Source organism: Atta colombica, unplaced genomic scaffold, assembly GCF_001594045.1.
Source record: "Atta colombica isolate Treedump-2 unplaced genomic scaffold, Acol1.0 scaffold233, whole genome shotgun sequence".
In the NCBI taxonomy this organism is placed as follows: domain Eukaryota; kingdom Metazoa; phylum Arthropoda; class Insecta; order Hymenoptera; family Formicidae; genus Atta; species Atta colombica.
Window position 1 is genome coordinate 276,968 of NW_017259331.1, and position 13,609 is coordinate 290,576.

At 30.9% G+C, this 13,609-nt stretch overlaps 1 protein-coding gene across 1 annotated transcript; it reads left to right on the forward strand.

The window, feature by feature from the left end:
* The first annotated feature begins 8,271 nt into the window (after positions 1-8,271).
* LOC108688457 (pancreas transcription factor 1 subunit alpha) lies at positions 8,272-13,381 on the forward strand. Its single transcript, XM_018194724.1, has 3 exons — positions 8,272-8,552; positions 9,375-9,697; positions 12,594-13,381. Exons 1-3 carry the CDS (start codon positions 8,272-8,274, stop codon positions 12,731-12,733), a joined length of 744 nt encoding a protein of 247 aa, XP_018050213.1. The 3' UTR covers positions 12,734-13,381.
* The last annotated feature ends 228 nt before the right edge of the window (positions 13,382-13,609 follow it).

Genomic DNA, 13,609 nt, shown 5'->3' on the forward strand with positions numbered 1-13,609 from the left:
TAGTAAATTTAATACATATAATACATATAATATAATACATATAATAAATATAATACATATAATAAATTTATAATACAAATACGCAATATTATTATAAAATTATTGTCTTTTATTTGTAACATTGTATTTACATTGTATTTACTACACTCTGTTTTCATTGAAGGCTGAGCTTGTGTCCTAGTCATCAAGTTCTCGTGTTCCGCAGAGTCTCAGCCACCTGTCTAATAGTGCGCCTCCTGTATCCGGTGCCGCCTAACCGTTTCCGGTGTACCCGGGGCTAGATGTTACCCCCTGCGGTGTCCTCATACGCGACCCCCGCGCAAAGGGGGCACGCGACCCCAAAAGCACTCCACGCTCCAATGCACCGCCTTCCCCAGTTTTTCCTGGGGTACATCCCTCCTGCAGCGGGTGCGTATCTTCGGCAAGTACAATCCATTTGTTATTACGGCTTGTCAAGGAAAATTAGTGAGACCTCCAGCATTCGTAATTGTCGCTATTTTCCACGACTCATCTCCTAGAAAAAATAATCAGTCCAAAAATATATACTCAAGATATTGCTGAAAATATTATATATAATAATGATAAAACCCGGAGAAATTTTTCCATTTCTATTTCCTCTCTATTTACTCAATATTTATAATTTAGTCTCAGCAAAAAATTTATTAAATCTTGATATATTTCTTTAATAATAATAGTACTAACTAAACATGATTACTTCTAGTAAATAAATATTTATTCAAAATAAAAAAATAATAGTTAAATCAAATTAATGATTCTTGTATCAAACAAGTATTTTTTTAATTCAATTTTTTTTTAATGATGAGGAGAAAATAAAAAATTTTTCACTTTCACAAATTTTGAAGCTGCGGCATTTTAGAATTTTATTTTAAATAAATGCTACAATAAATATATAAAAATGTAATGTTATTTTATTTTCAAAAAAAAAACCTTATAAATATTGTAAAGTTTACATAATGTAATAATTTAATCTTCTATTCATAATATATACGATATAAAATATAATTTTTCTGGTCGATAAGATTAATGATCGGGCGGAAAATCATTTAAAATGTATGTCTTACCGCGTATCCCATATGCAATTCATGAACACAAATCGATTTCACACTCCCGTTGGGAGTGGATAAATTAATAGACACTTATGGTGCGTTTCGATGGGTTACTCCCTGTACCAGGTGTTAGTCGTGGCCTCCTCTTGCCAGGATGCACCGTGAAAAATCGCTTTATTCATGGAGTGGCTGATTCGGAGCCTCTTATTGCTCTGAAAATCTGTGTTTTAAATGTATCTCAGAAATTATTGAAAATGTCTTCACAAAATCATGTAAAAGTGTATTGTAAATTATAATATAAATATATTAATTTCAAATACAACAATGAAAATTATGTTAAAAATTTCAGTAATTTCGTTTTTTATCACTTAAGTAGTTTGTACGAAATTTTTTATTACAGCAACCACTACAATACAATTTGACATACAAAAACTTTGAAGCATATATCTTGAAAGTATTTTAATTCTCTTCTTTAAAATTTTTTTCTGAGAAAGATAAATTTTAAATGATTTAAAAAAATGAGTTAATTGTTAATTCGGTTTATATATACATTCCAAAGAAATGCGACAAAAGTTTTAATACATTTTAGTTTTATAGCATTATAAGTTTTTTTTATATTGCAAACGGTGACGACAAATCTTTTCGACGTAGGGATAATATTTATTCAATTGTCGATGCGAAGCGAGATTGCGCGAGTCTCGTCATCACTGGAATCGCGATTAAGCGCATACACGTGGCCATGCGAGCTTTTGCCATTTAAATCCCCTTTAGTTATCTCTCGATCTCGAGGATCAAAAATTCTACCGGACAATGGAGCCGTCCCGATGCAGTATTTTCATTTCGGATTATATCGGAACAAGCTGCGGCTACATTCGATCGAAGTATATGTGATTAGCAAAGAAAAAAGAAAGAAATAATTCTTTGTTTTTTTTAAGCCATTAGTTGTAATTCAAAATTCGATTCCATTTATAATGTTATTGTGTACAAGAAATAATTGAATTATAAAATACATGTAAATACATATATAGCATAAAAATTATAATTAAGATTTTATCCAATAATCTGACATGAATTATAAAATGAGTTCTAAAGCAACAAATTAAATACAATAATTAATTAAAAATAATATTTTATAATACTATAATACGCAAATTTTTTATAATTACTAAAATATTGATGACAAACTTTTTTAGCTAATTTTTAATTTCATATTTTTGTATTTATATTTAAATTAATTATTTTTCAAATTATTATAGTTAAAATAAAATTTAAATAAAATTTTTTTTTTTAGAAGAGTTATTTGTATATATCGTCAACTAATGTAAAACATCAGCTTAAATATATTAATTATTTTAATTATTAATTATTTTATTTTGCGTGATATCACACGCGAAAAACATTAACACGAGATGCAATTATTAACGAATGGGGATATTAATTATAATCGTGGGAACTGGTAACACCGTTTTCCCGATTCTTTCTAGAGAAGCATCACAGATGGACCTATAACTCATTCGGGTTCGACGTACCCTCACTTCGTTATTTCGGAACTGCTAATTACCGGTGTGTTATAGATGAGATCCGAAATCATTTGGAAATGTAAGGATATTTGTAACAGGGCTTAGTTTATTAGCTGTCGGCATTATCAAAAAAAGAACCTCTTCTGTGAATTTGTGTTATTGAATATCAAAATATTGTTTTAAATCCTATAAAATATATGAAACAGAAAATTATAATTTATAATTTAATACGATTATTCGATATACGATAGAAAAAGTAATTATTATAGTATGTATTAAATATTATATATTAAGTATTGTAATATAAGTATTATATTAAATATTGTAATAAGAGAGTAATTCTAATAATAATTCTAAATAATACAAACAAATAGTTATTATTGTCGCTAAAAAAATAATTTTCATATCACAATTATTGCAGGAAAAAATACAAATCGATATTTTTGTCGTGTCAAAGATATTAAATCATTTTCATTGAAAGATATAACAATTTATATTTCATTTATAATATTCATTTAAATTAAATTTCATGAAGCTCTTCCATAATATAAACAATTGCTGGAATTTTATTTTATTTGTAAAAGTAACTTTCCCCTCTTTGTACACCTTCTGTTACAATCGATATGAATTCTATATGATTCTTGAGATGATTTTCATGTCACAATAAAAATACATTCAATTCATAACAGGTGACACTTCCTTTTTATTCCCTACACATATCTTTTATATAAAATTACAGTAAATATTGCCGAGTTAGAAAATGGAGCGTGCATCCGGCAAATATATTGCGAGCCGCAGTGCATTATTAAATTATTATCTGACGCTTAATAATGTGTTAGAGAAATCAGATCGTACTTGTTATGGTACGCATAATTACAGGTTACTCGACAGGGCCAAATGTCGCCGAAGTGGTTAACCTGGAACGCAACCCTTTGTCGCGACATTGCGGCCGCACGTGACTTGCACGTGCGACCAATTTCTTTTTTATTATGAGCTTACCTGTGATTCGACAATGTGTTTTTTGTTGTTGCAATAATTTCGAGAAAGAGAGAGAGAGAGAGAGAGAGAGAGAGAGAGAGAGAGAGAGAGAGAGAGAGAGAGAGAGAGCAACTTGAGTGCAAAAGCGAATTAATGAGAGAGTGGAAGAGAAAGTAAAGAATTGCATGAAAATAAAACAAATATTTTGTATATCGCAATTGTACATAATTATAATAATATATTATAATGTGTGTAACTACATGTGTGTAACATAGCGCTGTTCATGCCGGCGAATGCTGCCTTAATAGAGGTCCCTAATGACATTGGGATGCTGGGACTTGTTGGTGATTCTTTTAACTATTCTTCATACGTAGTAGTCCAAGAGATTCAAATCTGGGCTGTTAAGAGATCAGAATTCCTTGGATCAAAACATATTGACGTTATTTGAGAGCCAGTTTTGAATCAAATGGTTCCTGTGCACCGTCCTGCTGAAAAACATATGGCTTTCCGGACGCTACAGTTTCCATCCACAGCTACACTCATCAGAACGTGTACATACACTTCTTTTGTGACACTTTTCCTTTTTTTGAAGAACTACGATGGCATGACATCACCCTCACTGGACACAATATCTAGGACGTGAACATTGGCTAGAAATTTCATTGTGATAACATCCAATGTCTGGAACATCACGATGTCTTGACATCGTGAGCGAGTCAATAATCCGATTGATTTTAATATCAGTAAAAATTTTTTTAAAAAAGAATCTGATATGTCCCGACGCTTCGTTTTTCAAGGACATATAACAACAATAGCAGATTGCAGCAAGCAACTCGCTTTGTCTTGTCAGTCTCAGAGAGCATTTGTAGTATCTTTAGTGTGTAGGATTTGTATCGAAGGTCAATTCGACGCATTGTTGGTACGCTTACACTAACTATCGATAATTCTAATTTTTGCAATGATTACCCTGGGTCATCCGAAATCAGCGCTTGAGCCCTTTCGACTGCGGTGCATTTTTTTCGAGTGACTCTTCCTCGCTGGCATACTGGAACCTTCGTTAGACTGTTCTGAAGCTATATATTTTGCCACAATGTCATAAACGGTTGATCTCGGGTATCCAAAAAACTGAATTATTTCCGTTGCTGAGTGTCCAGCGTGAAGGTCTTGGATAATCGCGGCTCTTCGATTATAGCAGCTTCTGCAGCCGCACTTCGTTTCAACATCGCTGTCATTTTGAAGTAATGACTGTTTACTAAAAGCATCAGACTTTCTCGGATGCCAACAACAACCTTTGACGGAGGTACAATAGCTGGAAATTGAAATTGAAATTTGTCCGGATTTTGGTGACGCATCCTGTATATATTTTTATATTTATTTGCATATTACTTACATTATAACATATTCTTTCTATTTATTTATCTGTATATAATATGTATTATCTATTATCGTTTTATAAGATAAAGTGAGATAATTTGAATATGATAACAGAAGTTTTCAAATTTATTGTATGAAAGATTGAGGCCGTACAATGTATTCAATCAAATATACAAAACATATAATTATATTGCACTTGATATTTTGTATGTTTAATTGAATACACTATGCGAACTCAATCTTTCATACAATTTGAAAATTTTTGTTAACCTATCCAAATTATCCCGCTTTATCCTATAAATTAAATATGAGTATGTATAGATAATAGACATACAAGTGTGAAAGCAGCGTAACTAATACACTGACTATTTTTTTGAAATCATAAGTTTCTCTTGCTCGCTAGTTTATAACCGGCTTTCTTCACTGCGATGGACTTTCGTTCTCGTCCGTCGGACAATTACGAATTCATGAAGTCGCTACAGTAGATACTTGAAAATTCTGTAAGTTCGACGAACAAAACCTATAGTTAGCTAAGTTCGCAAATAACGAATATCTAACGAATATCTAACGATGAAAACTTTCGCGAAGATGTCGAAACGTAAGGGCAGCGGTTTTTATATAATAGTTTCGATAGATAGTCGTTAACAACTTTGGAATGAAACATTCTACTAGCACCTCTAACAAGCTAGAATAAAATATTTAAAAGAATATTCTAATGTTTAAGTAAAAGGATTGGTAAATTTACTTACAAAATATATATGTATAATTTAAAGTCCAATAACCTGGATCTTATATATATTTTGTATAATTAGGTGACGCTTTCTGTGTTAATTATAGAGAGACAAACCAGAAAAAAAATTTGTAATGCTTTGTATTACTAACAAAAATATCTAGTTGGATTGGAATTTTGATTGAAAATGAATGAATTAAAATTTTCTGTCCAAATCTATTAAAATTATAGTTAAGATAATCAAAATTCTAATTAACATAATTAAAATCTTCTGGTTCGTCCATTTTCAACCAGATATTTTTCAGTGTACATTATTTATATCTGATTTTGCAATCATAATAAATATTTATATGAATAATATATTATCTATGTACAGAGAAATTATCATTGTTACGTTTTCAAAAATCCTTCAATTAATCTCGATTTCGCATATCTTAATTGAAGAATCTAATTATTGCATACGCTTATTTTAATCTAAATATTTTAATAACTCAATTAAATGTATATTTCGGCAGTTTAATGAAGTATATTTAATCTTACACAATTTCAGATGAACATTTCCTCGGTATAAATAAAACAAACCACTATAATTTAACTGCTTTCAATCCGATTTCACTAAAATTCCAGTTCGTCCCTTCAAATTCAATCCATTTTTAAATATTTTCACGAATCGCGCGAACTTCTTTATAATTAGCTTATTATGTTCAAGAAAGTATATACGTTCCGATCGGTTGCAGTTCTCCCGGCAGCGTTCCGGGACGCTGTTCCTAGGAACGAGAACAACGGCAGTTCCTTATCAGATCGATGAAGAGGCGGCACCGCTACCCCAGCAACCAAGGGGTAGGCAGGCTCTGCCAGCCGCGCGCTCGACGAATGGGGTCGTAGCTGGGCTTTCAACCCTGGCATGGCTTCCGCTTTGCTACTCATCGCTTTTCGATTTTAGTCCAGCGAGAGACCACCTGAACGATCGGTAGCACGGTAGGGTCTGCAGGTCGACAGGAAACTGCGGAAGATTCCAGTTTTCGGGCGCGAAATTGGCAAACATCTGGAAGAGCATAATTAAGGGATATTCCCGAAGTCACGCGGTGGTGAATTCTGCGGAAAATCGTGGAACGAGCGATGTTTTTTGTGACGAGTAAATTTATGAGGAAATGCCTAAGTTGTCAGTGGGAATACGAAACTAAATAACAACAAGGAAATTGAAAGGGAGATTTGAGAGAAAAATATCTTAAATTACATTAGCGCTGCGTTTTTTATAGAAATTCAAAGACAATAGTGATGACAGCAATCCGTAAATATTTGAGGCATTAATGTAATTGCAAAGTGCAATTAGGGAACTTTCTTTAAGGATTTAAGACTTGTGAGAATTTTCTTAGTGATCTCTGTATTTTTTTGGAAGAATTAGACGTGAATGATCATGGACAAGCATAATAAATAAAGCATAATAAATAAATAAATCTGAGGGAAGACAATTGAAACATCAATGCAATTGCGAAAAGTGCAATCTGAAGGATGACGTATTAAAAATATTTCAGAAAAAAATAAAACCTCTATGATAAGAAGATGACCAAATATAATCGTAATATTTAAAATCAGATGTATGTCTTCACTGAAAAAACCGTTAATGGTTGCGAAAAGACTGTAATTTAGAATGCCATTTTTAATTAATAAACAACGAAGAAATATATAAAGCAAAAGAGTTCACGTATAATTACAATATTTTCCGACAAAAGCTCTTTGAAAATTTCTCGCAACGGGATAATAAACGAAACTATGCGTTAAATATAATAAAACCATCAGCAGTGTAACGTCAGCAACAACACGGAATGACGGAGAAGATTATAAATCAATGTAACTAATTAAATCCCAACATAATTAATGTTCCGATTTCTATCAATCATTCTTTTGCAACTGCAAGAAAGCGAATTAAAATCCCGCGTGAAATATAAGAAGGTTTTATAGTCAAGAAAGGATAAAAACATATATAATAAGATGTTATTCTCACAGACATGCATCGCGAATATAAGAGATCATCGGGATGATGTTCGTAAGTAGTAAATCGTAATGTCGTAAGTAGCTTGATTGTCGGACACGAACTGAAGCATCTCGAGGCGTGAGTACCAAGTGTTAACAAGTGTTTGGACAAATCTCGACACGTGCCCGGAGTTCGCCAAGACACGTGCCGCTGTTTAGAAATATTATCCTGCACGCGCCTGGCTGGCACGTGTCGATCGTATCTTTCAATCCTCGAGACGTGTTCGAGGGTGCGCAGGTACGATCAGAAATTCCGGCAAACTATGAAATCGTTCGACACGAGGATTTGAAATTTAGTTGCTAAACTCGTCCAATAATTAAATACGATTATCATTCAAAGTGTCTAGAGCGAAGAATTAAATGGCGTGAGTTACACGACGGTCTCGTCGTTCTACGTCTAGTCATACAATCTAGTCGTATTTTTCGTTAATTAGTGAGCGATCTTCAGATCCGATAAGAGACCTAAATTAAGGGGCTAAATTAAGGAAAGTATATTATAATTAATATTTGTGAGACGCTTAATTATTAAATCTGATTATTGGCGAATTGGACATTAAACACCGTCATCATGTATTCGATTGACAATCTCGAACGAGATATGATGAACCGGCAGTATATGTATGAAGCGCACAGCTTCCTGGGTAATCCAGCAATCCCGACATTGCCGCCGCATTGCGGGGTACCTACAACGGCGACGCTTCCGGCGGTGATCCCGTCGCAGATCCCGTCGTCCCATCATCCATCCGGTAGCACCGGTAGCACCAGCGGTAGCGAGCACTATCTCTACGACGAGAACAGCAGTGACAACGAGAGCGTTTACAGCAGCGATCAGGAGAATCACGCGAGAGAGTGAGTACTCCAAAAGTGCTTGCTTTCTTCTGATTTCCCCTTGTTTTCCAATTCAAATATCGAGTCACAGTACCATGCAGAAAATGTGTTTGCTTCACTTCAGGTGCCTTTCATTCAGTGACACAAATCGACAAAAGTATCGTTATGTTTTTGTTACTCGTGCAAAGAAAGATAGAATGATATTTATGTCGACTTTTTGTGTGATTAAATGGAAGACACCCTTTTGGGTTCTCAGATTCCTTTTTCTTTTTCGATCTTATAAAAAATTTAAAGCTGTTCTTTCTTCTTTGAATCTTGAAATTGCTAAATCTTTAAAGGATTTCGTACTGATTATTACGGAAAATTGGGTAAAATAAGTTAGTTTTCACATATAATGTGTATGTGTATGTGTGTGTAGCTTATAACTAACTTATTTATAATAAACAAAAAACTGTTGTAGAACAAAGTTCAACAACGAATAATTTTTGAATTGTGTAAAATATGTATTCACAGTACTTTTGATGCATTATAACTAAAAAAATATTTATTATTAAGCCTTATGTCTATGACATCTTTTGTTTATTGCATTATAAGCTAAATTATATGTGAAAATATTAATTCACTAAGGTCTATTTTTTATATAATTAGAAGTCCTTTGACTTAAAATTAAGATTTGTTATTAATTTTCTAAAAAAATGATTTCAAGTATCAAAATATTCAAAGTTGATATTTCATAAATGAGTAAATGTTAAAGTATTTTAATATCGAATTATGAATGAAATAAAAAATTTCTGATCGTTTTATAAATTCATATAGCAACCGGTTTGTCACTTTTATTCGTAGACGAAGTCGGAGTAACCGGCGCGGCGGACCATCGGGAAAATGTCCGAGACAAGTCCAGGTTCAGCAACGGCAGGCGGCGAACATGAGAGAACGAAGACGAATGCAGAACATAAACGATGCCTTCGAGGGCTTGAGGGCTCATATACCGACCTTGCCGTACGAGAAGAGACTGTCAAAGGTCGATACGCTGAAGTTAGCAATCGGTTACATAAACTTCCTCAACGAGCTCGTTAGGGCGGACAAGGGTAACGACCCCTTGACGGGCAATAGCGGTCTCTCGAGGTGTTCCAGTCGAGATGAATCTAAGAAGGTCATAGTCCGTGGTGAGGCCAATTTTAATTATATATATATCTATGGACAGTTCTCGATTAATGCAACGCGATAATTAATTTATTAATACTTCTACATATATATATTCGATGCTAAAAGGAAGAAAATTTTTATTCAAAATTTATTTATGAAAAATTTCATTTAATAAATTATTAATCTTTAAGTGGATAAGCATGTATGGCCACAACATTCTATATAATAAGAAACATTTTATATTTGTGTTGGAAACGATTTTAGTCCTTATTAAAATTTTGTGTTAAATTTTTAATATATTCGAATGTTAATTTAACAGTACGATTGTTATTTAAATATTTCTTGTTAAATTGATATTCAAAATTGATTTCTTAGTGTGAGAATAATATAACCTACGAGTAATTGAGCAGATAACAAAAATAATGAAAAATTGAAATGAAATTTCAAAATATAAATTCTAATATAAATGAATAAGATATATTAATTTAATATATTATAAATGTTAATTGTATTTAAAAAATATGCTTCTACAATTTGCTTACAAATTGTATCAATGTTACATTTTTTTGTGTTAATTTTTATACGTAATATCTGTTTACATCTATCTTATATTAAATTAACACAAAAATTTTATTGGACTACTTGGGACACGTAAAATATGTTAAAATTAACACAAATTTTTCAAATTTATCTAGAAATGGAAAATAAAAAGTATTGCCCAGATATCCATCAAATCTTAAAGTTCATTATTTCTATATTCCTTTATTAAATAGAATCTATTTCATAAAAATATCTAATTAATATAAATTTAACTTGTACATAATATACTATAATATAAAAAAACATAACTATAAAATTAATAATTTTTTTATGATATTATGGGTATTCTACTTATCAACTTGTGTATCTTTAAGCTACTCTTATCAACTTATAGAAGTTTATGAAAAGATTAATGAAATTGCTGACATCAAGCTTTTCACAAAAAAATTAGTAAATTCATTTTTTTTATATTTCTCAATTTTTAGCATTAAATATATGTTAATAAATCAGAAATAAAGTTATTCAAAATTAAAATGTTATAAATAAAAGCTGAAACGTTGTTAGCTTTTCTGAAATATATTTCCAACGAGTCGATGAAAGAAAAATCGAGTTGTATATTAATTGAAATAAAATTCCAACATCAAAAACTGCTTGCATTTTACATGATGCATGTTATATTTGAAGTTCACAATAGCGTATTAATATGGTTTCAATGTGAAACGTGATACGTTTATATTTAGTTTACAACATCGGATCTTGCTAAAATTTTGCTGAATCCATGATTCGATTTTCATTATACTGCTGCGATATTCAGTTTTGATAATGCAGAATTGTATACTGTTATATTCCACGTTATTTCGATATTATGTGCACAATGTATTAATATCGGACCGACCTGTTTCCACCCCGTGCGAAATCATAGAACGATTTATCATAATTACCCATCTACCCTTTATTCCAGGACAGGTGTCCGTCAGATATATGGTGTTTCGAGGTGAATTTACTATCTGGAGATAATTGAGAGATTATCAAAATTTTGGGAATCGCACGTAATCGTTCTGTTTATTTACATGCCGCTTTCGCGCAAGCTATTTAATTTTCGATATTTTTAAATTACAAAAACAATTGTGAGACAATTTATTGTACACAGTGCAAAATTTGTATTAAATTTAATACATTTTATGTATTCTATATGATCCACTTAAATTTTTGCATTAATTTAATATAAGATGAATTTATTAGAAAATAACAAATAACAAAAAAAATTATGTCAGAAAGTTAACACAAAAAATGTAACACTAATACAATTTATACACAATTTGTGGAAACAAATTTTTTGATGAAATGAACACTTATGATTAAATTAACATATATTTTATTTTATTCATTTATCTTAAAATTTATATTTCAAAATATATTATTTTTATATTATTTGTTCTTTTATCAATTTAGTTATTTTGACATTAAGAAATATCGAATATCAATTTAATACAAAATATTTAAATTATTCAAATAACATATTACATTAAATTAACATTTGAATGTGTTAAACATTTGACATAATATTTTACAAGAAATAGAAATTATTTTTTACTATTCTCTAAAATTTTTAGAGTAAATTTTACTCTACAGAGTGAAATCTCACTTTTAGGTTTTCATTTTCATAATATATGGTTATCTAAGGATTAAAGTTTATTAAAAGATTTTTCAATGAAATTCATTCATAAATTTCTTGGTAACTTTTAGGCCGGTATTCATAATCTTATATTCAAGATCTATCAGTTCTTATATTCAAAGCTTAAGTTCAATCTTGAAATGTTATGAACCGCATTATCATCTTAAGATATTACTTAAAACGATTTTAAAATAAGAACTAACTATGAATACTGATCTTAATCTTTAAGCCTAACAATATATATTGCGAAATTTAATGCTTAAAGATTGAAAATTGAGAAAACTCTTTTCTAAGACTCAATTTTCACTTTTTAGAGTAAGACTTCACTCCAAAAAAATTTAGAGAGTATGTATGAAAACAATAATTTAACATATTTCTACGGATTAAGAAAAAATCCTTGTGTCGACCTTAGTTTACCGATTTCGCGTTTTTTTATTTAGAAAATGGAAACAATTTTAAATGAAAATTAGGTGAATAATAATAAATCAAGTAGAAAGAAGAAGAATCTTATTTTAAAATATAATAATTCTATTTTGAAAAATACATTCTTTAATTCTATAAACTATGCAAAAAATGTACTTGTATAATATTATTGAACACCAAGACTCGCTTCAATTAAAAATCTCTCTTTTATTTGAAAATGGAATCGTGATTCTTTTATTACTTTATTTTCTCCAAATTTTGTTAATTACAACTTTCAGGTAGCGGTGGGAATCCATTCATCTCGCACTCGCTCTCGTGGTCAAGAAAATCGGATATCTCGCCGAACGGCACGATGTACGCGAAGGTTTGGACACCAGAAGATCCGCGAACATCGAAAAATGGGACGACGTTCGAGTAGATAGCGAATTTGATTTCGTTTTATGAATAAGCGGAGGATCGGACACATCGCACGGTTGTGAGAACATTTCTCATCTAGAATGTTATTTAGTGTCTAAGGGAAATGTTTCTAGTCACTTGATCCTCGTTATTTGTACCTTATGATCATCGAAAGTCTCCGATTTTTTGGACGACAAAATGGTCATCAGTTTATACAGCTCTCGCGATTTCATCAGAAAGGTACGGTAAATTAACGAATTAACCATTGCAAAATACACACGTTTGAGTTACAGAAATTTTTTTATTTAGAAAATGGAAACAATTTTAAATGAAAATTAGGTGAATAATAATAAATCAAGCAGAAAGAAGAAGAATCTTATTTTAAAATATAAGAATTCTATTTTGAAAAATACATTCTTTAATTCTATAAACTATGCAAAAAATGTACTTGTAAATAGCATATAAATATTATTGAACATCAAGACTCGCTTCAATTAAAAATCTCTCTTTTATTTGAAAATGGAATCGTGATTCTTTTATTACTTATTTTTCCTTAATTTTGTTAATATCTTATTTTCTAAGTAATATTGCAGTCTGAATATTTTCAATAGAATTTTAAAAGATAACCATGAAATATCTTTGAAAGAAAATAATTTGTCCTTGATTTATTTCTGAGAAGAGATTGGATTGATGTTTATTTTGTAATGGTCGATTCAATTTTTGCCGTTTTGTATAATACAAATCGGTGTACGCGAAATTTTTACGAACGTTTTTCGAAATGTGCTTTGTAAATAGAAATTACTGAAATAGAATTATAATAGAATAAGCACCGTTTATACATAATTAACGTGACGTAATGGTGATGCATAGCGAGCATCATTATTGCCACTGTGAATAA